The sequence below is a fragment of the Salmo salar genome, chromosome ssa11 (genome assembly GCF_905237065.1).
Source record: "Salmo salar chromosome ssa11, Ssal_v3.1, whole genome shotgun sequence".
Taxonomy (NCBI): domain Eukaryota; kingdom Metazoa; phylum Chordata; class Actinopteri; order Salmoniformes; family Salmonidae; genus Salmo; species Salmo salar.
In genome coordinates this window covers 74,285,178-74,310,399 of record NC_059452.1, presented here as the reverse complement: position 1 = coordinate 74,310,399, position 25,222 = coordinate 74,285,178, and the positions used below count along the sequence as shown (strand labels likewise).

Here is a 25,222-nt window from a genome sequence, read left to right as displayed (position 1 = left end):
CGTTTTGTATGATCTAGTAAAAATGACCCAAAGCAGCTCAGAGAGTACGGCAACACCAAGATCCAGCTGCTGGAGAAGGTATCTGAAAAAAAAACGGTTAAATCTTAGCATTTAGACTTAATTCATATTCCCAGTAGCTGTGTGTGATAAAAATCACTGGGAAAGACCAAACAGGGAAAAAAAGCCATAGTACAACTTGTATGTGTTGTGATAATTGCGTTGTTTGCTCTATAACCTGTTAGTTCATATGCCTTGCCATCGTGATATATAGGCCGAAAGGCAGAGATAATAAGAAGACACAATGGCAGAATAAATTTAGCCAAGCCTTTGTTTCATCACAAACCGAAGAGCAACATCTGTCCGGTGGAGTCCACAAAGCATATTGCATGTAGCAAACAGTTAAATGACCTACAGCATGGTCAATCAAGTTAATGTTTCCGACATTTTTGGACTACTAAACAAACACCGGAGAGTTTCCGCAAGTTGCAAAGAAAACACTATTCAAGCACCATTACAACTTCAGCATTTCAACATCATCAAACCTATGCTTAGTCTAATACAGTAACAAAACGATTCCCAAAACAATTTAGTCCGATCAACGTAAGCTCGATATCATGTGGCTGGCCATGGTACTTATTTGTGTGTGTGTGTGTGTGTGTGTGTGTGTGTGTGTGTGTGTGTGTGTGTGTGTGTGTGTGTGTGTGTGTGTGTGTGTGTGTGTGTGTGTGTGTGTCCATGTGTGTGTGTGTGTGTGCATAAGTAGAAACAACATGTTGATTAACCCTACTTGTAGAGAAACGCCAATGCCGTCCTCTCCCAGTCTATGACTCTGTTATACAGTACACACTTTTCGTTTTTGTTGTCTTAGGCTACCTGGCTAAAATGCTTTCTCGCTAGCCTAACTTCCTTAAGTAAAACCACAAGTCCAAATACCTATCTCTATCCATGGCTAATTTAGGAAAGGGACAATTTTAGCTAGCTAACTAGCCACCGGAGCACCACAACGAGATGCAACAATTCAAGTTTGTTTCTGTCAGTGACGTTTGGTGTGAAGCCAAGTCCAAACTGGCTTCCCTTGACACCTTTTTTTGGTGCACCAGGACCATTTACAGTTCAGTTCACTTAGTTTAGCTCAACGTTGATTGGCTATTATTGTATTTTTTGTATCAAGGGAGGCCAAATGCTCGCTGGCTTCCCTTGCATTCAATGCTATAGGTGGCAACAATATCTTACTCTTTTTGACCGGACAGCATCAGATAAATGGGCTACACATGCAGAGAAGAGGGGCGCTGCTTCGCTTGCTCGGATGCTTTCTATGGTGGGATACATTCAGCCTTTTGCGAATTGAAGGAAAATTATGAAACATTTACATTTTTGACATTTAGCAGACACTCTTATCCAGAGCGACTTACAGTAGTGAATGCATACATTTCATTTCATGCATTTTTTTTTGGGGCCCCCCCCCGTGGGAATTGAACCCAGAACCCTGGCGTTGCAAACACCATGCTCTACCAACTGAGCAACAGGGAATATAACACAGAGAGATGAAAGATCAATTATTTTATATGCATTATTTATTTTCTATTTTTTTGAGGGTGAAGTCTGGCTTCACTCGGCATCCGTCAATACACGCCGTATTCCATAACTAAGTGTTCTCCAGTGTCCTCCAATATTGGCTGAATATTGTTTCCATTTATTTCCAGGATCTGGATTCTTCCAGTGGAGGGGGGAAAAGGTGACGGCCATGTTGGAGCAGGAGAGGATGTGTTTCCTGGAGATGAAGCCCAAGTTTCAGGGGGAGGGTCACTCCCAGTCGGACCCCAGGACCTGCTCAGCCTGCTGGAAGAGAGAGACCGGTAGGAGAGACTAGAGACCTCCTGGTTTATTTTGTCTCCTCCATGAGAATCACACACCAAACAAAGTTTGACCTTACATGTTACACCAAGGGACTACCTCTCTCTCACTCTTTAATTCTCTCTCTCTCTCTTTCTCCACCTCCTTTTCTCTCTCACAGGCTTATAGAGCAGCTGCAGGCATCTGTAAAGTCCCAGGAGGCTCTAATAGACCAGCTGAGGAACAGTGGTGCTGGCCGGGGTAGCAGAGACCAGCCAACAGCCAACCCCAACTGCCAGCTGTCGTCTCTCATCGCACAGGAGAGAGATGGACCTGCAGGTCAGTGCATGTGTGTGTGTGTGTGTGTGTGTGTGTGTGTGTGTGTGTGTGTGTGTGTGTGTGTGTGTGTGTGTCAGTCACTGACCTTTAAACCTTTATTTCTCAGGCTCTGAAACAGGATCATAACAGAGAGAAGTGGAAATATGACAGACACTTGAAGGTTGGATGAATCAAATCAAATCCAATTTTATTAGTCACATGCGCTGAATACAACAGTGAAATGCTAACTTACGAGCCCCTAACCAACAATGCAGTTTAAAAAAATGCGGATAAGAATAAGAAACAAAAGTAACAAGTAACTAAAAAGCAGCAGTAAAATGACAATAGCAAGACTATATACATGGGGGTACCGGTACAGAGTCAATGTGCGGGGGCACTGGTTAGTTGAGATAATATGTACATGTAGGTAGAGTTATTAAAGTGACAATGCACAGATGATAACAACAGAGAGTAGCAGTGGGGTAAAAGGGGGCAATGCAAATAGTCTGGGTAGCCATTTGATTAGGTGTTCAGGAGTCTTATTGCTTGGGGGTAGAAGCTGTTTAGAAGCCTCTTGGATCTAGACTTGGCGATCTGGTACCGCTTGCCATGCGGTAGCAGAGAGAACTGTCTATGACTAGGGTGGCTGGTGTCTTTGACAATTCTTAGGGCCTTCCTCTGACTCTGGCTGGTATAGAGGTCCTGGATGGCAGGAAGCTTGGCCCCAGTGATGTAGTGGGCCGTTTGCGCTACTATCTGTAGTGCCTTGCGGTCGGAGGCCGAGCAATTGCCATACCAGGCAGTGATGCAACCAGTCAAGATGCTCTCGACGATGCAGCTATAGAAACTTTTGAGGATCTGAGGACCCATGCCAAATCTTTTCAGACTCCTGAGGGTGAATTGATTTTGTCCTGCCCTCTTCACGGCTGTCTTAGTGTGCTTGGACCATGTTAGTTTGTTGGTGATGTGGACACCAAGGAACTTGAAGCTCTCAACCTACTCCACTGCAGCCCCGTCGATGAGAATGGGGGCGTGCTCGGTCCTCTTTTTCCTGTAGTCCACAATCACCTCCTTTGTCTTGATCATATTGAGGGAGAGGTTGTTGTCCTGGCGCCACACAGCCAGATCTCTGACCTCCTCCGTATAGGCTGTCTCGTTGTTGTCGGTGATCAGGCCTACCACTGTTGTGTCATCAGCAAACTTAATGATGGTGTTGGAGTCATACCTGGCCGTGCAGTCATGAGTGGAAAGGGAGTACAGGAGGGGACTGAGCACGCACCCCTGAGGGGCCCCTGTCTTGAGGATCAGTATGGCGGAGCTGTTGTCAATGAATAGCATTCTCACATAGGTGTTCCTTTTGTCCTGGTGGGAAAGGGCAGTGTGGAGTGCAATAGAGATTGCATCATCTGTGGATCTGTTGGGACGGTATGCAAATTAGAGTGGGTCTAGGGTTTCTGGGATAATGGTGTTGATGTGAGCCATGACCAGCCTTTCAAAGCACTTCATGGCTACAGACGTGAGTGCTACGGGTCAATAGTCATTTAGGCAGTTTACCTTAGAGTTCTTGGGCACAAGCACTATGCTGGTCTGCTTAAAACATGTTGGTATTTACAGACCCGGACAGGGAGAGGTTGAAAATGTCAGTGAAGACACTTGCCAGTTGATCAGCGCATGCTTGCAGTACACATCCTGGTAATCCATCTGGCCCTGCGGCGTTGTGGCCTTGTGAATGTTGACCTGTTTAAAGGTCTTACTCACATCGGCTGCGGAGAGCATGATCACATAGTCTTCCGGAACAGCTGGTGCTCTCATGCATGTTTCAGTGTTATTTGCCTTGAAGCAAACATGGAAGTAGTTTAGCTCATCTGGTAGGCTCGTGTCACTGGGTAGCTCTTGGCTGAGCTTCCCTTTGTAGTCTGTAGTAGTTTGCAAGCCCTGCCACATCCGACGAGCATCAGAACCGGTGTAGTACGATTTGATCTTAGTCCTGTATTGAAGCTTTGCCTGTTTGAGGGTTTGTCGGGGGGCATAGCGGGATTTCTTATAAGCTTCCGGGTTAGAGTCCCGCTCCTTGAAAGCGGCAGCTCTAGCCTTTAGCTCAGTGCGGATTTTGCCTGTTATCCATGGCTTCTGGTTTGGGTATGCACGTACGGTCACTCTGGGGACATCAATGCATCAATGCACTTATTGATGAAGCCAATGACTGATATGGTGTACTTCTCAAAGCCATCGGAGGAATCCCGGAACATATTCCAGTCCTGTAGCTTAGCATCTGCTTCATCTGACCACTTTTTTATTGATCTAGTCACTGGTGCTTCCTGCTTTAATTTTTGCTTGTAAGCAGGAATCAGGAGGATAGAATTATAGTCAGATTTGCCAAATGGAGGGCGAGGGAGAGCTTTGTATGCGTCTCTTTGTGAGGAGTAAAGGTGATCCAGAGTTTTTTTTCTCTGGTTGCACATTTAACATGCTGATAGAAATTTGGTAAAACGGATTTAAGTTTCCCTGCATTGAAGTCCCTGGATACTAGGAGCATCGCCTCTGGGTGAGCATTTTCTTGTTTGCTTATGGCGAAATACAGCTCATTCAATGCTGTCTTAGTGCCAGCCTCTGACTGTGGTGGTATGTAAACAGCTACGAAAAATACAGATGAAAACTCTATTAATAGATAGTGTGGTCTACATCTTATCATGAGATACTCTACCTCTGGCGAGCAATAGCTTGAGACTTCCTTAGATATTGTGCACCAGCTGTTATTTACAAAAATACATAGTCCGTCGCCCCTTGTCTTACCAGATGCCGCTGTTCTATCCTGCCGGTGCAGCGAATAACCAGCCAGCTGTATGTTGATAATGTCGTCGTTCAGCCACGACTCCGTGAAGCATAAGGTTTTACAGTTTTGAATGTCCCGTTGGTAGTTTAATCTTCCGCGTAGGTCATCTATTTTATTGTCCAAAGATTGCACGTTTGCTAGCAGAATGGAAGGAAGTGGGGGTTTATTCGATTGCCTACGAATTCTCAGAAGGCAGCCCGCACTCCGGCCCCTTGTTCTCTGCCTCCTCTTCACGCAAATCATGGGGATCTGGGCCTGTTCTCAAGAAAGCAGTATATCGTTCGTAAAATTATACTGTGCCTTCAGAAAGTATTCATACCCCTTGACTTATTCCATGTTTTGTTGTGTTACAGCCTAAAAATCAAAATGAATTAAATAGATTTGTTCCTCTGACCCATCTACACATAATACCCCATAATGACATTTGAGATATTTTTGCAAATCTCATTTACATAAGTATTCATAGCCCTGAGTGAAGACTCGCACCATTGGCAGCGATTACAGCTGTGAGTGTTTTCTGGGTAAGTCTCTAAGAGCTTTCCACACATGGATCATGCAACATTTGCCCATTATTTAACTCTGTCAAATTGGTGGTTTATCATTGCTTTTCCTTAGGTTGATTCTGAGTTGTTCAGTTTTAACTTCTATGAATTTATTTTTTATCTTCTTATGTTTGTTGTTTAGTAAATATTGGAGTTTTTATTTTCATTGTTTTTATTTGTTTTTCCTGTGAAGTACTATCATGACTTTCCCTCCTGGGTTAGGAACAGAGAGGAAGGGGGGTGAGAATTGGGCCGGTCTTATGATTTTAACGACCGGTCGTAAACTCTCTCTCTGGACCTGCAGTATTGAACAAAGGAATCTGATGTGTGTAGAGAGAGAATCTGCCGCCAAAACGCCAACATCCAAAAGTGGATAATGAAACAATATTCCTAACATAAAGAATGTGGGAAATGGTTGGTTGGGATCGAAACAATAATCATATCATATCATTTAGCATTTTGTGATGTCATTACGGATGATAGAGCAAGATAATTGTATCTTTAACCTCTCTAGGCTAGGCGGGACGAATTCGTCCCACCTACGTAACAGCCACTGCTATCCTGTGGCGCGATTTTCAAAACCTTAAAAATCCTATTACTTCAATTTCTCAAACATATGACTATTTTACAGCCATTTAAAGACAAGACTCTCGTTAATCTAACCACACTGTCCGATTTCAAAAAGGCTTTACAACGAAAGCAAAACATTAGATTATGTCAGCAGAGTACCAAGCCAGAAATAATCAGACACCCATTTTTCAAGCCAGCATATAATGTCACCAAAACCCAGAAGACAGCTAAATGCAGCACTCACCTTTGATGATCTTCATCAGATGACAACCCTAGGACATTATGTTATACAATACATGCATGTTTTGTTCAATCAAGTTCATATTTATATCAAAAACCAGCTTTTTACATTAGCATGTGACGTTCAGAACTAGCAAACTTCCGGGGAATTCGCTAACATTTTACTAAATTACTCACGATAAACGTTCACAAAAAGCATAACAATTATTTTAAGAATTATAGATACAGACCTCCTCTATGCACTCGATATGTCAATACTGCCCCCTAGCCCTAACAGGTTAAGAGCTTTCACAATGTAGATATCAGATGTACATATAAATGGTGATTATGATTAAATGATTATAATGATTAAATATGAAACTATTTGTGAAAAGATAACAATGTGATTTTAGCCTTCTAAATTAGATAACTGTTGTCATATAAAGTTTTACCCAGTCAGTAACCACGGCCACTTAAGCACAGACATTATGCCAAAAGGATGGAACGACCCTTTTCCCAGTGTATAAAATGACTGCTAACGAAATTTACATTGGACCAGAAAGCGTGGAGCGGTGGCTACATGTTGAAATGGCTTGAAGCTACAATACCAGTATACGTGTAGCGCGAGCTGAATACATTGAAATGGTTGCAATTTAAATACAGACCAGCGTGACCGACAGCATGAGCTGAATGTTACGAAATGGTAAGACCCTCTGAAACTCGACGAGTGAAGAAGGCAAAGACTAAACCAAACATTCTCAGTCTGCAGCTGGTTAATGTAAAGTAGTCTAGAACTTTGACCAAAGACACAAGGAAGATCTCAGCAAATGACCATGGGTACATTTCTGATGTATGCATTCTAACGAACACTTCCAGAATAAAGAAAGTCTACTACTACAACTACAAAGGACATTGTGACCTCTGGTGGACAAACCAGAAACTTCAGTCTAACTGACTCCCCATTGACGGGCCGGGCGATTTCAACAGAGAGACGACAAAGACATACAAGCGTAAATATGGGTTTCATATCTAAATCCAAATGAGTGGTTGTTAGGGTGCTAAATATCCATATTTATGATGACAGTATTATTCAACTGTATGTACGATAGTTGAATTCCTTTGTCTCTCCTTCCACTCTTTCTTTCCCTACCCCTTCCATTGTGTAACAAGCCGTCATATCGGGTTAGTCCACTAGGGGCTTTTCATTGCATTATGTTAGTAATCAATTCAACCTAAACTGTGTGTGTTTATAATAATAATAATTAAACATAGTTAATTGATTTGATAAAATTGCCGTCATCACATTAACGGTAGTCACGTCACAACAGCACATTACGATGCATTCCATGTCTGAAATATGCTGTATAAATAAAGCTTGGTTTGATTTGATTTGATTAGACACATTTTTAGGTCTTGCCATAGATTTTCAAGTAGGTTTAAGTCAAAACAGTAACTCGGCCACTCAGGACCATTCACTGTCTTCATGGTAAGCAACTCCAGTGTAGATTTGGCCTTGTGTTTTAGGTTATTGTGCTACTGAAAGATTAAGTAATCTCCCAGTGTCTGGAGGAAAGCAGACTGAGCAAGTTTTCCTCTAGGATTTTGCCTGTGCTTAGCTCCATTCCGTTTCTTTTTATCCTTAAAAAACTCCCCTGTCCTTAACAATTGCAATACCCATAACATGATGCAGCCACCACTATGCTTGAAAATATGGAGAGTGATATTCAGTAATATGTTGCGTTGGAGTTGCCCCAAACATATCACTTGGTATTCAGGACAAAAAGTTAATTTCTTTGCCACATTTTTCCAGTATTACTTTAGTGCCTTGTTGCAAACGTGATGCATGTTTTGGAATATTTGGATTCCTTCTTTTCACCTCTGTCAGTTAGGTTAGTATTGTGGAGTAACTACAATGTTGTTGATCCATCCTCAGTTTTTTACTATCTCAGCCATTGAACTCTATAACTGTTTTAAAGTCACCATTTGCCTCATGGTGATATCCCTAAACAGTTTTCTTCCTCTGAGTTAGGAAGGTTTCTTCCTCTGAGTTAGGAAGGATGCCTGTAGCTTTGTAGTGACTGGGTGTATTGATACACCATCCAAAGTGTAATTAATAACTTCATCATGCTCAAAGGGCTATTCAGTGTCTGCTTTCGTATTTATTAATCCATCTACCAATAGGTGTCCTTCTTTGTGAGGCGTTGGAAAACCTCCATGGTCTTTGTGGTTGAATCTGTGTTTGAAGTTCACTGCTCAACTGAGGGACCTTACAGATAATTGCATGTATGGGGTACAGAGATGAGGTAGTCCACTGTGTTCTTGGGGACCTTCAATGCTAAAGACTCTCAGACCATGACAAATACGATTCTCTGGTATGATGAAACCAAGATTGAACTCTTTGGCCTGAATGCCAAGTGTCACGTTTGGAGGAATCCTGGCACCATCCCTTCGGTGAAGCATGGTGGTGGCAGCATCAATTTAAGAACAGACTATCTGCCAACGCTCTGAACTGATGAATGCCCAGAGGACACTCTGAGCACACTCCAGAGTGAATTTACAAACGCACCCTTAGCCAGTGAATCAGGCTGTCTCCATGGTAACGAGATACTCTTTTTACCATACGTGCCTTCAAACTACCATAAAATCCCTTAAATATGCCCTTACATACAAAATATTTAAAACAATTCCGTTTTGTAGACTTTACCCTTTGCCAAAGTTGTAAAAAAATGACATTGTTTAGAAAGAGTGCAAGGGCAAATTGAGTTATTGCACACCTGCAATTCACAGCGTAGGAGTTCCCTAACAGAAATATGCAAATAAATGCTAGAATGTGCCAATAGGATCTCTCTAGCTTGCTTGTTCTGCCCACTATGACTAATTTGCTCCCATTGGAAATGACAGGCTCTGGTCTATCTTTTCTTAGTTATAAAAATCTTAGGTAATACCTTAAATTATGCGCTTACCTAAGGAAATGTTTTAGTGGCTCTATGCAACAACCTTAAACAATTCCCTTAGGTAAGGGACCAATATTCCTTCTGAAAGTCAAGCATGTCCTATTTCTGATAGAATGCTTATTTTTTTGAAGATATACTTTTCCCCCTCAAATGTTATGAGGCCCAAAAGGCACAATAAGATAGGAAATACCCAGTTAGCAAAACCAATTGGGAATCTCCCCATGCCTTCTTTAGTCACAGCAGATCTGGTCCTCTGGGAGGCTTCTCTTGCTATTGAATTTGAGTTATTATTAGTGTGTTTAATATGCATCTTAGGTAGCCTAGTGGTTAGAGGGTTGGGCCTATAACGGAAGGGTTGCTGGATTGAATCCCCGAGCTGACAAGGTAAAAATCTGTCTTTCTGCCCCTGAGCAAGGCAGTTAACCCACTGTTCCCCAGGCGTGGAAGACGTGGATGTTGATTTAACGCACCTCTCTGATTCAGAGGGGTTGGGTTAAATGCGGAAGACACATTTCAGTTGAAGGCATTCAGTTGTACAACTGACTAGGTAACCCCCTTTAACATAAAACATGTAGCTAGTATAATTCGAATGACTTTTTATTGTTTTAAAAAACGACTCTATGTTGACTTAAGCGTGTACATGTACAAGTGCGCACCAACACGGGAATGGGGAGTGGGTGGTATTTTGGGTGGGGGTGATGGGAGTAGTGAGGTTTGTAGGGATTTGTTTTATTTTATTTGAAATTCAGGGTTAGTTTAGAGAATATAGGGGTGTAGATAGGTCCTGCCCGACCTTACACTCCAGTACAGTAGGTGGCGTTATATCCACATTTCAGTTGGTTGCAATTCGCCAATAAAACATGAAGAAGTTATAGTGCGCACGGATGACGAATAACACGCGATTTGGTTCGCTTGTTTGAATAAAATAAATTAACCGGTAACTTAATTTTTTTTGCTGCATGTGTTTGAACCATTGGTTTGAAGAAACGTACCAGTTTCAGCAGATAACATGTCGGCTTTTATTGTAAGTTTCTTGCTTGATCAGTCACATTTCTTAAGCGTCTGCTGAGTCCTGAAGGCCATGGATGGACGGACAGTCTTGTTTACAGTTAGCTAACTTAACTAACTGGGACTGCTGATTGCATGCTAACCAGCGCCTGTAATGTTGTGCATTAGTAAGCTATTTAATGGCCAAACAAATGCTATTAAGTGGTCTGCACTGTAACTAGTTAGGTAAGTTAATTATGTTCTGCCCAAATGGCTACTATGAACTTGTGTGGAAACTTGGATGTGAGGGGATAGGCTCGGTAGTTTATTTCATGCATGTTTGTCCGTACTATAAGTGTAACGCACATATTTACCAGTAGTCGAAAACATAATATACTAGCGAAATCATGGTTAGTGCAAGTTACGGAGTATTATTGTTGTCAACATTAGAGTTAGCTCAGTATGTTACTAATGACAAAAGTATATACTAACTACAGACAGTAAATGGCCTATATTGTTAATGACGTAAGGATTAACTTGCTGCAGCGACAGTCACCCTCACACAGTCTAGCCCGAATTGACCTCCTTGCCCTGCTGTGTTTCAGGCCCACCCTTCTGTAAGGATCAGGGGTACAGAGCACACCTACAACCCAGTGCTATGTCAGGATGACAACTGCTCAGGCAAGGACAAGGGCACACATACGCACTGCCCTTTCTGCACTGTGGCTGAGGCCTATCAGGACCCTGTCATCTTACTGGCTCACTACCGTATCAAACATGTTGACAAGGGCATTGACTTTGCTGGTGAGAGGCACCTATACAAAACAAGGGAGTACACATAAGATGATAGATTCAGTGGTAGTATGACTTTGCCAAAATGTTTCAGTGAGATCTTTCACTTAAAATGTATATTTATTTATTGGTAAAAAAACAACAACAAAAAACACCCTATAACATTATAACAAGGTTTTTGTCCTCCACTCTACTCCCCTTCAGGCCTAATAGTGCTTCGATGCTGCAACCATTGTGAGATTGTGGGCACCATCAAAGGAGAGAAGAGGTTCAAGGGAGCCCACTGGCACTGCTACCGCTGCCGAAACGGCTTCAACCGCAGAGATGAGGCTATTAAACACTATAAGACCCACTTCCGGAACCCTCACACTACCTTCCAGATACAGGTCACACAGGTACTGGCACGAAACCACTGTAATAATACAGTGCCTTCAGGTGGTCTTCATACCGCGTAACTTATTCCATATTTTGTAGTTGCAGCCTGATTTCAAAATGGATTAAATATGTATTATTTCTTACCCATCTACACACAATAACCCATAATGACAAAGTGAAAACATGGTTTTAGAAATGTTTGCAAATATATTGAAAATGAAATACAGAATTATCTAATTTACTTTAAGTATTCACACCCCTTTGCTGTGACATTCCAAATTGAGCTATGCCATGAAGTCCAAGGAACTGTATGTAGATCTCTGAGAGAGAATTGTGATGAGTTGTGTATATATATGAGGAGAAGGGTATAAAAACATTTCTAGAGTGTTGGAAAGTTTCCAAGAGCACAATGGTCTCCATCATTGGGAAATATGAACCTGGCCGTCCGACCAAACTGAGCAACCGAGCAAGAAGGACCTTGGTCAGGGAGGTGACCAAGAACCCAATGACCACTGACAAAATGGGAGAACCTGCCAGAAGGACAACACTCTACAGCACTTCACCAATCTGGGCTTTATGGGAGAGTGGAAAGATGTAAAAGACTCAGATCATAAGGCAGAAGTTTCTGTGGTCTGATTAGACAAAAGAAATTACTCTTTGGCCTGAACGCAAAGCGGAAACTTTAAAAAAAACAAACAAAAAAAAAAAACATGTTTTTACTCCAGATACACTTATACAAACAACAACTTACAGAGACGCACACAATGACTACATCTCATCTGCCCAGATCTGCATACTCACACCTCCATCCCTAGTGCATTATTCTTGGCAGCATCATGCTATGGGGATGCTTTTCAGCAGCAGGGACTGGGAGACTGGTAAGGATAGAGGGAACAATGAATGGAGCCAAATACAGGCAAATCCTTGATGAGAACCTGCTTCAGAGTGCAAACGACCTTAAACTGGGATGACAATTTATGTACCAACAGGACAATGACCCAAAGCAACGCTGGAATGGCTTCAGAACGAGAATGTGAAAGTCAATGAATGACCCAGCCAAAGCCCAGACTTGAATCCCATTAAAAATCTGTGGATAGACTTGAAGATTGCTGTTCACCGCCTCTCCCCATCTAACATAACAGGGCTTGACAAAATCTGCAAGGAAGAATGGGAGAAAATCCCCAAATCCAGATGTGCAAAGCTGACACAGACATACCCAAGACGACTAAAAGCTGTACTAGCCGCCAAAGGTGCTTCTACAAAGTATTGACTCAGGCTAGTGAATACTTATGTAAATTAGATTTCTGTATTTCATTCTCAAAAAATGTGTGACCTTTTCTAAAAACATGTTTTCACTTTGTCATTATGGGGTATTGTGTGCAGATGGTTGAGAAGAAAAATCGTTCTTACAGATCTGAGAGAGAATTGTGATGAGTTGTATAGGCTGTAACAACAATGTGGCATAAGTCAAGGGTCATGAATACTTTCTGAAGGCACTGTTCTCCATTTGAACACTGTGAGCATGATATATGCAAGCACAGTACCCTCTGTGCCATAGGTAAACTCTCAGCAGAGACCTTAAAGTACTTACCAATGGCAGTCTATATTCTGTCCATTCACAATCTCCTTTCTCGGCTTTCAGGAGGTGAATAGCCGTCAGTATTATGACCAGAATCCGGAGGCCCACCCTAAAGCCTATGGAGGGCTGGACGTGTGTTCTGGGGCAGCGGGGGGCACAGTGGGGACCATCGTGGCCCAGCCAGTCCTCAACACTGAGGCCCTTCTCACTGTCGAACGCAAGGTTTCATATACAGTGCATTCGGAAAGTATTCAGACACCTTGCCTTTTTTCCACATTTTGTTACGTTAGTCTTATTCTAAAATGGATTAAAAAAAAATTCCCCCCCCTGATCAAAAATGTTTTGCAAATTGAAATAAATAAATAAAATGACATTTACATAAGCATTCAGACCCTTTACTCAGTACTTTGTTGAAGCACCTTTGGCAGCAATTACAACTAGTCTTCTTGGGTAGCAGGGTAGCCTAGTGGTTAGAGCATTGGGGTAGTAACCGAAAGGTTGTAAGTTTGAATCCCCGAGCTGACAAGGTAAAAATCTGTCCTTCTGCCCCTGAACAAGGCAGTTAACCCACTGTTCCTAGGCTGTCATTGAAAATAAGAATTTGTTCTTAACTGACTTGCCTAGTTAAATAAAGGTAAAATATTTTTTTTAAGTATGACGCTACAAGCTTGGCACACCTGTATTTGGGGAGTTTCTACCATTTCTTCTCTGCAGGTCTTAAGGTTTGTCAGGTTGGATGGGGAGCGTTGCTGCACAGCTATTTTCAGGTTTATCCCGAGATGTTCGATCGGGTTCAAGTCCGGGCTCTGGCTGGGCCACTCTAGGACATTCAGAGACATGTCCCGAAGCCACTCCTGCATTGTCTTGTGTTGTCCTTCTGGAAGGTTCTCCCATCTCCACAGAATATCTCTGGAGCTCTGTCACAGTGGCCATCTGGTTCTTGGTCACCTCCCTGACCAAGGTCATTCTCCCCCGATTGCTCAGTTTGGCCGGGCGGCCAGCCCTAGGAAGAGTCTTGGTTGCGCCAAACTTCTTCCATTTTAAGAACAATGGCGGCCACTGTTCTTGGGGACCTTCAATGCTGCAGAGATTTTTTTGGTACCCTTCCCCAAATCTGTGCCTTGAGACAATCCTGTCTTGGAGCTCTATGAACAATTCCTTTGACCTCATGGCTTGGTTTTTGCTCTGACAAGCACTGTCAACTTTGGGACCTTTTTATATAGACAGGTGTGTGTGCCTTTCCAAATCATGTCCAATCAATTGAATTTACCACAGGTGGACTCCATTTAAATTGTAGAAACATCTCAAGGATGATCAATAGAAACAGGATGCACTTGAGCTCAATTGAGTCTCATAGCAAAGGGTCTGAATACTTATGTAAATAAGGTATCTTCTTTTTAATACGTTTACAAAAATGTCTCAACCTGTTTTTGCTCTGTCATTGTATTGTGTGTAGATTGATGAGGAAAAATATCTATTTAATCCATTTTAGAATAAGGCTGTGATGTGAAAAAAAAGGGAAGGGGTCTGAATACTTTCTGAAAGCATTGTATGTCTCATTTATGGTGGGAAAATGTGGAGAGAGTGCGGCGGGTTGAAGTTGTGCCGTGTGCACCGTTTAGTACGTACTAGTGTGTGGGTGGGAGATGTGTTCATGTTGTAGTATGCAACGTGTGTTACATGGCCTGTTGCTTGTGCTACCAAAGTTCTTATTGGTGCCGCTGAATTTTCTACAGCGCTAGTGCCACCGGTGCTAGAAAGGGTCACCTTGAGCCCAGCACAGGAGGTGTATGTGTCAAGTAACTTATGTCTGGTGATTGGTGCCTGCTCTGGTTGAAGGACAGTAGCATGAACAACAGGATCTTAGTGGTGGGCGAAGGGGAGGTGGGGCCTTCCCAGCATACCCTGGACCGGACCCAGACACTTGTTCTCATGGACCCTGATGGACAAGGGGGCAACCTTATCTACGAGGAGGCGGCCAGCATTATCGCCGAACAGGTAACCGCATTCACTTTTTTAGTGTAGGCAGTTTCTGCTATAGTATCATTTTCTTGAAGGATTGAGTGCTCTGGGTTGTCTGCATTGAGCTGTATGTTTGCTAATATCGTACCCAGGGGTCTAAAGTGCGACCATTGTGGTCACACATGTGCCTAAATATTTTGCTGTGGGACCTGGATTTTTATTTTGGCAGCACCAGTGTGACTAGAATAATTGTTGAATAATAGTCACCCAGAATAATTGTTATTAGTGGCTTGTGTCCATTTTTATATCGAGCAATTTTTCACTTCCTCTCTAGTGAATTTGTGCATGAGGCAGAAATAATGCGACTCAAGTCTCACCATCAGCTGGAAAACTGTTCCCTTTTAGTTCACGTTCAGTGATGGTGAGAGGCGGACCCTCTGCTGCTCTCTCTCTACCTCCTCTGAAACTGACCATCAGATGCAGGCACCATCAGTCCAGTAAAATAAAAAGCTAATAATTTTAATTTATTCTCACCCAGCTGTGCTTCACAAGTAATACAACAACTGATCTATTATAGGGCCCTATAAAATCTGCGTTGCGGCGATTGCGGACGGAATCGAGACATCAACAATATTTCAAAATGTATTGAACTTAGTAGGAAATCAACTAAATGTATTGAAGTTATTAGAACACTTATTAATTTGTGCAAGATTGTCATAAGACATGAACAAAATGCATCAGTGATTCATATTGTCCTTCAACTTTCTGAAGAGGCAACACACAGGAATGCCCCTGTCTGTGTATGCGTGTTAGTGTACCATTTTGTGTAGCCATTCGAGATGAGGGCCTGCCCGCCGATTTGGCGGTAGATTGACGAGGGCGGCATTTTCCGAGCTAAACTGACCAAGATGCACCTCCAACACCATAAAACCTCAAGTCGGCCCAAAAACAATGACAATTTCTCTCAACCAGTGGCATGTGGGCTTTTTAGGTGAGCTCTGATGCTGCTCTGTGATGAACAGCGCCCACTTTGTCAAAGGCAGGGGCACCAAATATTTAGCTTGTCCATTACCAGCGCGCCACTCCAGGGTGCTGTTGGAGACTCATCGCTGCGGCTCATCACCCACGTTCCATCAGAAAATCATCTAACATAAATCATGCCGTAGATCGAGTGTGTGGCCTTTTCTATAGCCTACAGGGTGGCGATAAAATGTATGATCGTGTAATGAGACGGACACTTTTTGCATCACGCACTTTCTCCGATCAAATAGCCTAACCTAAATGGCGCCCAATCAAATAAAAAATGCGCTGACATGTTAACACCATATCCTAAAAACAGGACGGGTCAAAGTAAAATGGGTAATATGCAATGGACAATCAGGATACTCACAACTGCTGTCCAGGAGTTTCACCCTGTCGACTAAATTGTCATGATCAGTGGTTAAGTTTGTATACGTATATTTTTTACGAGCTGATCACATTGAAAATGAAAATAGCCTACTGCATTTTCCGTTGTTTAAACACATTGCAATGAGAGTCAATAGGCTCAGGATAACTCCTGATGAAGTTGGATGGCTGATATTCAGAGCTTAAAGCTGCAAAATGTACATTGTTGGGCAACCTGACCAAATTCACAGAAATGTGAGTTATAGATCTCATTGAAAGAAAGTCTAAAAAGCAATAGAAATCAAATTTTATTGCTCACATACACGTTTAGCAGATGTTATTGCAGGTATAGTGAAATGCTTGTTTCTAGTTCCAACAGTGCAGTAATATCTAACAATACACACAAACCTAAAAGTAAAAGAATGGAGTTAAGGAATATATAAATATTAGGATGAGCAATGTCGGAGTGGCATAGACTAAAATACTATGGATGTATGGATGTGTGGATGTGTGTGTGTATGTATAGATATGTGTGTGTGTGTGTGTGTGTGTGTGTGTAAAGCAAAAGCATGTTAACATTATTAAAGTGACTAGTGTTCACTTATTAAAGTGGCCAGTGATTTCAAGTCTATGTATATAGAGCAGCAGCCTCTAAGGTGCAGGGTTATGTAACCGGGTGGAAGCCGCCTAGTGATGGGTATTTAAGAGTCTGATGGCCTTGAGATAGAAGCTGTTTTTCAGTCTCTTGGTCCCAGCTTTGATGCATCTGTACTGACCTCACCTTCTGGATGATAGCGGGGTGAACAGGCAGTGGCTTGGGTGGTTGTTGTCCTTGATGATCTTTTTGGCCTTACTGTGACATCGGGTGCTGTAGATGTCCTGAAGGCAGTGATGTGTACACTGAGGAACTTTGAGTTTTCTACCTGCTCCACTGCGGTCCCGTCGATGTGGATAAGGGCGTGCTCCCTCTGCTGTTTCCTGAAGTCCACGATCAGCTCCTTTGTTTTGTTTACGTTGAGTGAGAGGTTATTTTCCTGACACCACTCTCCCAGGGCCCTCACCTCCTCCCTGTAGGCTGTCTCATCATTGTTGGTAATCAGGCCTACTACTGTTGTGTTGATGATTGAGTTGAACAGGGAGTACTGGAGGGGGCTGAACACGCACCCTTGTGGGGCCCCTGTGTTGAGAATCAGCGAACTGGTGTTGTTTCCTACCTTCCACCTGGGGGCGGAACGTCAGGAAGTCCAAGACCCAGGGCCCCGAGCTTAATGATGAGCTTGGAGGGTACTATGGTGTTGAATGCTGAGCTTTAGTCAATGAACAGAATTCTTACATAACTATTCCTCTTGTCCAGATGGGATAGGGCAGTGCGATGCGATTGAATCATCTGTGGATCTATTGAGATGGTAAGCAAATTGAAGTGCGTCTAGGGTGTCAGGTAAGGTAGAGGTGATATGATCCTTATTAACTAGCCTCTCAAAGCACTTCATGATGACAGAAGTGAGTGCTACAGGGCTATAGTCATTTAGTTCAGTTACCTTTGCTTTCTTGGGTACAGGAACAATGGTGGACATCGTGAAGCAAGTGGGTACAGCAGACTGGGATAGGGAGAGATTGAATATGTCCGTAAACACTCCAGCCTGCTGGTCTGTGCATGCTCAGATGACGCGGCTAGGGATGCCGTCTGGGCCGGCAGCCTTGCGAGGGTTAACAAGCTTAAATGTCTTACTCACGTCTGCCATAGAGAAGGAGAGCCCACAGCATAGGTTTTAATAGAGACCATAGGGTACAACACCTCCTATACACTTCCTGATAAACTCAGTCACCGTATCCATGTATTTGTCAGTTATTCTCAGAGGCTACCTGGAACATATCCCAGTCCACGTGATCAAAACAATCTTAAAGTGTGGATTCCGATTGGCCAGACCAGCATTCAATAGTCGTTAGCACGGGTACTTCCTGTTTGAGTTTCTACCAATAGGAAGGGAGGAGCAAAATTGAGTCGTGATCAGATTTGCCGAAGGGACGGCGGGTGACGGCCTTGTAAGCATTTAAAAATGCTAAGTAGCAGTGGTCTGTTTTCTCATATCGAGTGCTACAGTCAATGTGTTAGTAGAACTTCGGTAGAATTTTCCTTAAATTTGCTTTGTTAATATCCTCAGCTACAATAAATGTGGCCTCAGGACATATGGTTTCCAGTTTGCATAAAGTCCAGTGAAGTTCTTTGAGGGCCGTCGTATCTGCTTGAGGGGGAATATACACGGCTGTGACTATAACCGAAGACAATTCTCTTGGGAGGTAATAGTGTCGGCATTTGATTGTGAGGTATTCTAGGTCGGGTGAACTAAAGGACTTGAGTTTCTGTATGTTATCACAATTACACCATGAGTCGTTAATTATGAAATATACACCCCGCCCTTCTACCCGGAGAGATGTTTATTCTGGGTTGGCGCGATGAACTGAGAATCCAGATGGCTGGACCGACTCCAACAGTATATCTGGAGAGAGCCATGTTTCCTTGAAACAGAGTATGTTACAATCCCTGATGTCTCTCTGGAAGGAGATTCTCACCCTCAGCTCGTCTAATTTATTATCCAGACACTGAACATTAGTGAGTAATATACTCAGAAGCGGTGGATGGTGTGCACTTTTTGCCTCAGTGGATTGATGTTAAAGGGATACTTCGGGATTTTGGCAATGAGTTTATCTACTTCCCCAGAGTCAGATGAACTCCTGGATACCATTTTTATGTCCACTATGTTAGAGGTAGTTTTGCAAGCCAATGCTAACTAGCGTTAGCGCAATGACTGAAAGTTAATGGGTATCTGCTAACATGCTAACACAGTAGAAAAAGGGCCTCATTGCCAAAATCCAGAAGTATCCCTTTAACTCTTTCTGCCAGTTCCAAAAAGCGTTTCGTGATTGGCGTGTTGGCCAAAGCTTAGGCTTACACACTAATGCGAGATGGCCCAAAAATAATGAGCGAAAAACCTCAATGTAGCCTATAGATTATACACTGTGGCCAGTTTATTAGGTACACTCATCTAGTTCCGGGTTGGACCCCCCTGTAGCCATGAAGCAATGCACCTGGTCAGCAACATTTGTTCAGATAATTTGTGCCATTAAAAAGTTATTCAATTGGTATCAAGGGACCTAACGTGTGCCAGGAAAACATTCCCCACACCATTATACCACCATCACTAGCCTGTACCGTTGACACCAGACAGAATGGGGCCATGCTGAATGGGGCCATGCTGCTTCTGACTCTGCCGTCAGCATGACTCAACGGGAACCGGGATTCATCGGACCAGGCAAAGTTTTTCCACTCCTCAGTTGTCCAGTGTTGATGATCGCGTGCCCACTGGAGCTGCTGCTTCTTGTTTTTAGCAGATAGGAGTGGAACCCGGTGTGGTCATCTGCTGCAATAGCCCATTCGTGACCAGGACCGACGAGTTGTGCGTTTCGAGATGCCGTTCTGCACACCGCTGTTGTACTATGCCGTTATTTGACTGTTTGTGGCCCGCCTGTTAGCTTGCACGATTCTTGCCATTTTCCTTCGACCTCTCATCAACCAGCTGTTTTCACCCACAGGACTGCCGCTGACTGGATGTTTTTTGTTTGTCGCACCATTCTCGGTAAACCCTAGAAACTGTTGTGCAGGAAAAGCCCAGGAGGTCGGCCGTTTCTGAGATACAGGAACCGGCGCGCCTGGCACCGACGATCATACCACGCTCAAAGTAGCTTAGGTCACTAGTTTTTCCCATTCTAACGTTCAGTCAATTAACTGAATGCCTCAATGCCTGTCTGCCTGCTTTATATAGCAAGCCACGGCACTGTCTGGAGGAGCGAACAATTTTGTGGACGGGGTAGCCACTGAGTGTAAATTGCACAAGAACTATACATTTCTGTATTTTTTCTTTTTTTAACCTGACAGTCACCCACCCGCTCTTCATCAACACAACCCTAAACCTGCCCATTCCTACAATATAAGCTTTATCTCAATCAAGCTAAAAGTCTCTTTTTCTGGGGCTCCTAAATGATATGATGTGCTAACTTTTTTTTAAGTTGGGAGCACCAGTGCTACCAATGAACATTGTTTAATTTAGAGCCCAGATTGTACCTATGGTTGTCTATTGCAGGGCAGGGAGGGCCTGGAGCAGGCCCTGCAGATGGAGCAGCATCTGCTGGAGCTCCACCAGCAGAACGAGACCCTGCAGCAGGAGAAGGACGCCATGGAGAAGAGGCTGAGGGCCGAGATCCAGAGACTTAAAGAACAGGTACATTGACAGGAGACGTGAAGGCTGAGATACTTAAAGACCACTGTCCTTATGTCAGGAGGCATCCCTGTGCGGTGCTTTTCTCTGGTCCCTCAATCACTGCAGACAGAGTAGTCGCGCTGTCTGATGTGAGAGTTTTTCCACCCTACCACTTTCCTGGCATTGCACTGACGTGTGTGTGACAGAGGGCTTAAATGCAAAATAAATCTGGAAATCAAAGGCTGTGAGTGGAAAATAAGACAATAAAAGACAAACTATTCAGATGTTTTAGAATTTTCTCTAGATTATTTAATGTCCATTCCAACTTCTTTGTGTACTTCTGACGTGGCCATGTTGATGTGTCCCTCCCCTGTGCTGTGGCGTGGCGCCCCCCAGCTGGCCAGTGTGGTGCAGGCCAACGTCAAGATGTTTGAGGAGCTGAAGCTGTACCGCTCTGCAGAAAACAGCCAGCAGAGAATCGATCAGCTGGTGAGTGGAAGATTTTAACTGCTACTGTAGTGATGATCCTAAGTGTTTGTTGAATACTCTCAAGGCCACATGCCAGATGTGTAAAGCCCCTTAGAGCTATGCATTCTGTATGATTAGTTAAAATTCATGAGCTTTAATAGTATTCACGAGCTGGAATGTCAAAGGGCTTTATTGCCCACTGAAGCAAAGTGGTTTCTCATTTAAAAGGAGCCATCCTTTTGTAAACCCACTGAACATCACACATCATTGAGGCTCATTGGATGATCTAAGATAGTCTTTGACAGCTGATGTTTCCTGTCTGTCTCTCAGGTGAAGAGTTTGGAGAAGCAACACCGCACTCTCATCCACACCCAGCTAGCCTCCCTGAGGACAGAGCTACTGCGCCAGGCAGGAACCGCAGCATCCATCAACGGCCACTCGGAGCTCACCGTCAGCCTCATCGGTGAGGAGGCCACTTGCCCTGGGGAGATGACTCTCCTGAAGGAGGAACCAAGTGAAACAAGAGTAGAGGGGGAGGGAGGAGCATTGACCATGGTGGTTGTTCAGATGGGCCCTGACCCAGGGGACTTGGTATCAATATCGGGTGATGTATGTTTGGTGGCTGGGCAGGAGGCGGAATCATCGGTTCCTGAGCTGTACAGTGTTGACTCTGGGGCAGAGGGCTTCCAGAATTCTACTGAAGGCCTTGAAGACAAAGAGGGGGAGGAGCCATCTTTGTCAAGGAAACGCAGACCCAAAGAGGAACCAGGGGGAGAGAGCGAAGCCAAACTGCAGTGCATCTGTTGAAACCGTGCTCTTTGTTCAAATCAAATAGTTTTTGTCACATGCGGCGAGTACAACCTTACAGTGAAATGTTTACTTAGAAGCCCTTAACCAACAATGCAGTTTACAGAAAAATACCTAAAATATATTAATAAAAGTAACAAATAATTAAAGAGTAGCAGTAAAATAACAATAGCGAGGCTATATACAGTGGGTACCGGTACAGAGTCAGTGTACAGAGTTAGATGTTCAGGAGTCTTACGGCTTGGGGGTAGAAGCGGTTTAGAAGTCTCTCGGACCAAGACTTGGCGCTCCGGTACCGCTTGCCGTGCGGTAGCAGAGGGAACAGTCTATGACTAGGGTGGCTGGAAACTTTGACAATTTTTAGGGCCTTCTTCTGACTCCGCCTGGTATAGAAGTCCTGGATGGCAGGAAGCTTGGCCCCAGTGATGCACTGGGCCGTACGCATTATCCTCTGTAGTGCCTTGCGGTCGGAGGCCGAGCAGTTGCCATACCAGGCAGTGATTCAACCCGTCAGGATGCACTCAATGGTGCAGCTGTAGAGCCTTTTGAGGATCTGAGGACCCATGCCAAATGTTTCAGTCTCCTGAGGGGGAATAGGTTTTGTCGTGCCCTCTTCACGACTGTCTTGGTGTGCTTGGACCATGTTAGCTTGTTGGTGTGCTCGGTCCTCCTTTTCCTGTAGTTCACGATCATCTCCTTTGTCTTGATCACGTCACGGGAGAGGTTGTTGTCCTGGCACCACACGGCCAGGTCGCATTACTCTATATCTCTCCTTTCTTTTCTTTCTTTCTTTCTTTTTTTCTTTCTTTTTTTCCTTTTTTTCCTGGCAGTACTTGGGAGTTTCTTTATGGGAGGGTACCTTTCCCACGAGGTGTTCTATAAGGCTGTCCAGACTGAGCCGGGCAGTGTGGGAAGAACAACTGAGAAACCACAGTCCCTAATGTGGCTGTGAAAGTCGAAGCATCCTTCACTCCCTGCAGGGTGTGAGCTGTACTTGCATGTAACGCTAAACCTAATGACTGACTGTTTACCAGTCTGCTCTGTTTTTAGAAGCTTCATGAAGGTCTACAGTGAATTTATTAAACATACCTATTCAAAGAAAATAACCATGTTTTTTTTGTTGTTCTGACTGTTCCAATGTTTTCATAAAGCTTGTTTGTTCAACTGTTTGTTCAACTGTTTGTTCAACTGTTTGTTCAATTGTTCTACTAAACATTGTATTTACAGACTGGCGGAAACTAACTAACCATCATCTGTCTTGACGAGACAGTCATGTCACACTATGCAATTGTAGTTTGTTGTTATACAATATGTTGCTTGTTAACTTGCATAAAATGTAGACCGTGCATTGCATTCAAATCAATACTGCTACAACTGTACATTTCATGCCTATGAATTTGCCTTGTATGAGAAAATTACTAAACAAAGCTACTATGTAGTTTTCTGCTTACCAGTATTCATGCATTTATTTTTTACATCCCAAAGTTGTCGACATACCTTAGTGATTGTGACAAATGAAAAGCATTCCCTTTACATGAACTTATAGTTGCTGAATAAAGAAAAGGAAATGGGATCCTTGGGATGTCACAACTCTGACGTCACCCCCTTGAAGTTGAAATGTAAAACAGTTAAGGGTAGGGGTTTAAGGTGGTGATGGGCATTCCGGCTCTTTTGGCTCCCAAACGGCTCTTTTAAAAAAATATATGTTTTGTACTTTAAGTCAAACAGTTTGCGTTAGTCTGACTATGATTGGTGTTAAAACAATTCCAATTAAATTATTAAATGAAATCATACTCTACCTTAACCACAATGTATTTAAAAATACATTGGTTTGTTATGAAAAAGAATGCTTTTAAACGTTTGCATTTAAAGTATAACTTTTTAATGTATATAAACAAAATACATAAATCGAACCATTCAAAACGAATACATTCTGAACAGCATAATAAAATATTGCACCATATCAAAGAAAAATAAATTATGTGCAAAACTGCAGCATCCCACTTAAAACACATTAAGCATCTCCAATCCAAAATTACATCTAGAATCGGTTTCCTATTTCGCAACAAAGCATCCTTCACTCATGCTGCCAAACATACCCTCGTAAAACTGACCATCCTACCAATCCTCGACTTTGGCGATGTCGTCTAAATAATAGCCTCCAACACTCTACTCAACAAATTCGATGCAGTCTATCACAGTACCATCTGTTTTGTCACCAAAGCCCCATATATTACCCACCACTGTGACCTGTACGCTCTCGTTGGCTGGCCATCGCTTCATACTTGTCGCTAAACCTACTGGCTGCAGGTCATCTACAAGTCTCTGCTAGGTAAAGCCCCACCTTGTCTCAGCTCACTGATCACCATAGCAGCACCCACCCGTAGCACACGCTCCAGCAGGTATATCTCACTGGTCACCCCCAAAGCCAATTCCTACTTTGGCTGCCTTTCCTTCCAGTTCTCTGCTGCCAATGACTGGAACAAACTGCAAAATCACTGAAGCTGGAGACCCATATCTCCCTCACTAGCTTTAAGCACCAGCTGTCAGAGCAACTCACAGATCACTGCACCTGCACATAGCCCATCTGTAAACAGCCCATCCAACTACCTCATCCCCATACTGTATTTATTTATTTATCTTGCTCCTTTGCACCCCAGTATCTCTACTTGCACATTAATCTTCTGCACATCTACCATTCCAGTGTTTAATTGCTATATTGTAATTACTTCGCCACCATGGCCTATTTATTGCCTTACCTCCCTTATCTTAACTCATTTGCACTCACTGTATATAGATGTTTCTTTTTCTACTGTATTATTGACTGTTTGTTTATTTCACGTGTAACTCTGTGTTGTATGCGTCGAACTGCTGTGCTTTATCGTGGCCAGGTCGCAGTTGTAAACGAGAACTTGTTCTCAACTAGCCTACCTGGTTAAATAAAGGTGAAATAAAAAAAATTTAAAACATTAAACTGGTCCCGCTTTTCTCTCTCTTCTTTATTGCCATGTTATAACCAGCAGCACACAGCAATGCTGACCATATTTTGCTTTTATGAGAGATTTGTATTCAGAAATGCAAGCTGCCTCACTTTCGAGGGGCTCATGCAATTTCTTCTCAGTAATTATTTGTCCCGTTTTTGAGAAGACCCTCACAGAGGGAACGGATATGGCCACTATGCAGTCTCCCTGTCATGACTTTAGTAAGCCGTGGGTAGACAGAGGCCTTGTTCTTCCACCAGCTCAGAGGATCTGCAGATCTTTGGATGAGGGGCTCTTCCAAATAGGATCAAACCTCCATTATGGCATCTGCTGAGGGATTCCTTCGTGCTGCATCCCCAG

General features: G+C 43.3%; 1 protein-coding gene across 3 annotated transcripts; it reads left to right on the top strand.

Annotated features, from left to right (window-relative positions):
• The first annotated feature begins 10,120 nt into the window (after positions 1-10,120).
• Positions 10,121-22,087, top strand: LOC106563140 (uncharacterized). Of its 3 annotated transcripts, none has more exons than XM_014128397.2 (8): positions 10,121-10,293; positions 10,862-10,937; positions 11,253-11,443; positions 13,066-13,224; positions 14,842-15,000; positions 20,490-20,627; positions 21,003-21,095; positions 21,405-22,087. In XM_014128397.2, exons 1-8 carry the CDS (start codon positions 10,279-10,281, stop codon positions 21,879-21,881), a joined length of 1,308 nt encoding a protein of 435 aa, XP_013983872.1. In that variant the 5' UTR covers positions 10,121-10,278; the 3' UTR covers positions 21,882-22,087. The 3 variants fall into 3 exon arrangements, with proteins under 3 accessions (XP_013983872.1, XP_013983871.1, XP_013983873.1); XM_014128396.2 differs by having other exon boundaries at positions 10,862-11,060; XM_014128398.2 differs by lacking the exon at positions 13,066-13,224 and having other exon boundaries at positions 10,862-11,060.
• The last annotated feature ends 3,135 nt before the right edge of the window (positions 22,088-25,222 follow it).

What these genes read in the sequence shown, in the direction of transcription:
- LOC106563140 (XM_014128396.2), top strand. An exon ending in TCCAGAGACTTAAAGAACAG is followed by an intron (nt 20,628 to 21,002) that starts GTACATTGACAG and finishes GGCGCCCCCCAG; the next exon opens with CTGGCCAGTGTGGTGCAGGC. An exon ending in AGCAGAGAATCGATCAGCTG is followed by an intron (nt 21,096 to 21,404) that starts GTGAGTGGAAGA and finishes TCTGTCTCTCAG; the next exon opens with GTGAAGAGTTTGGAGAAGCA.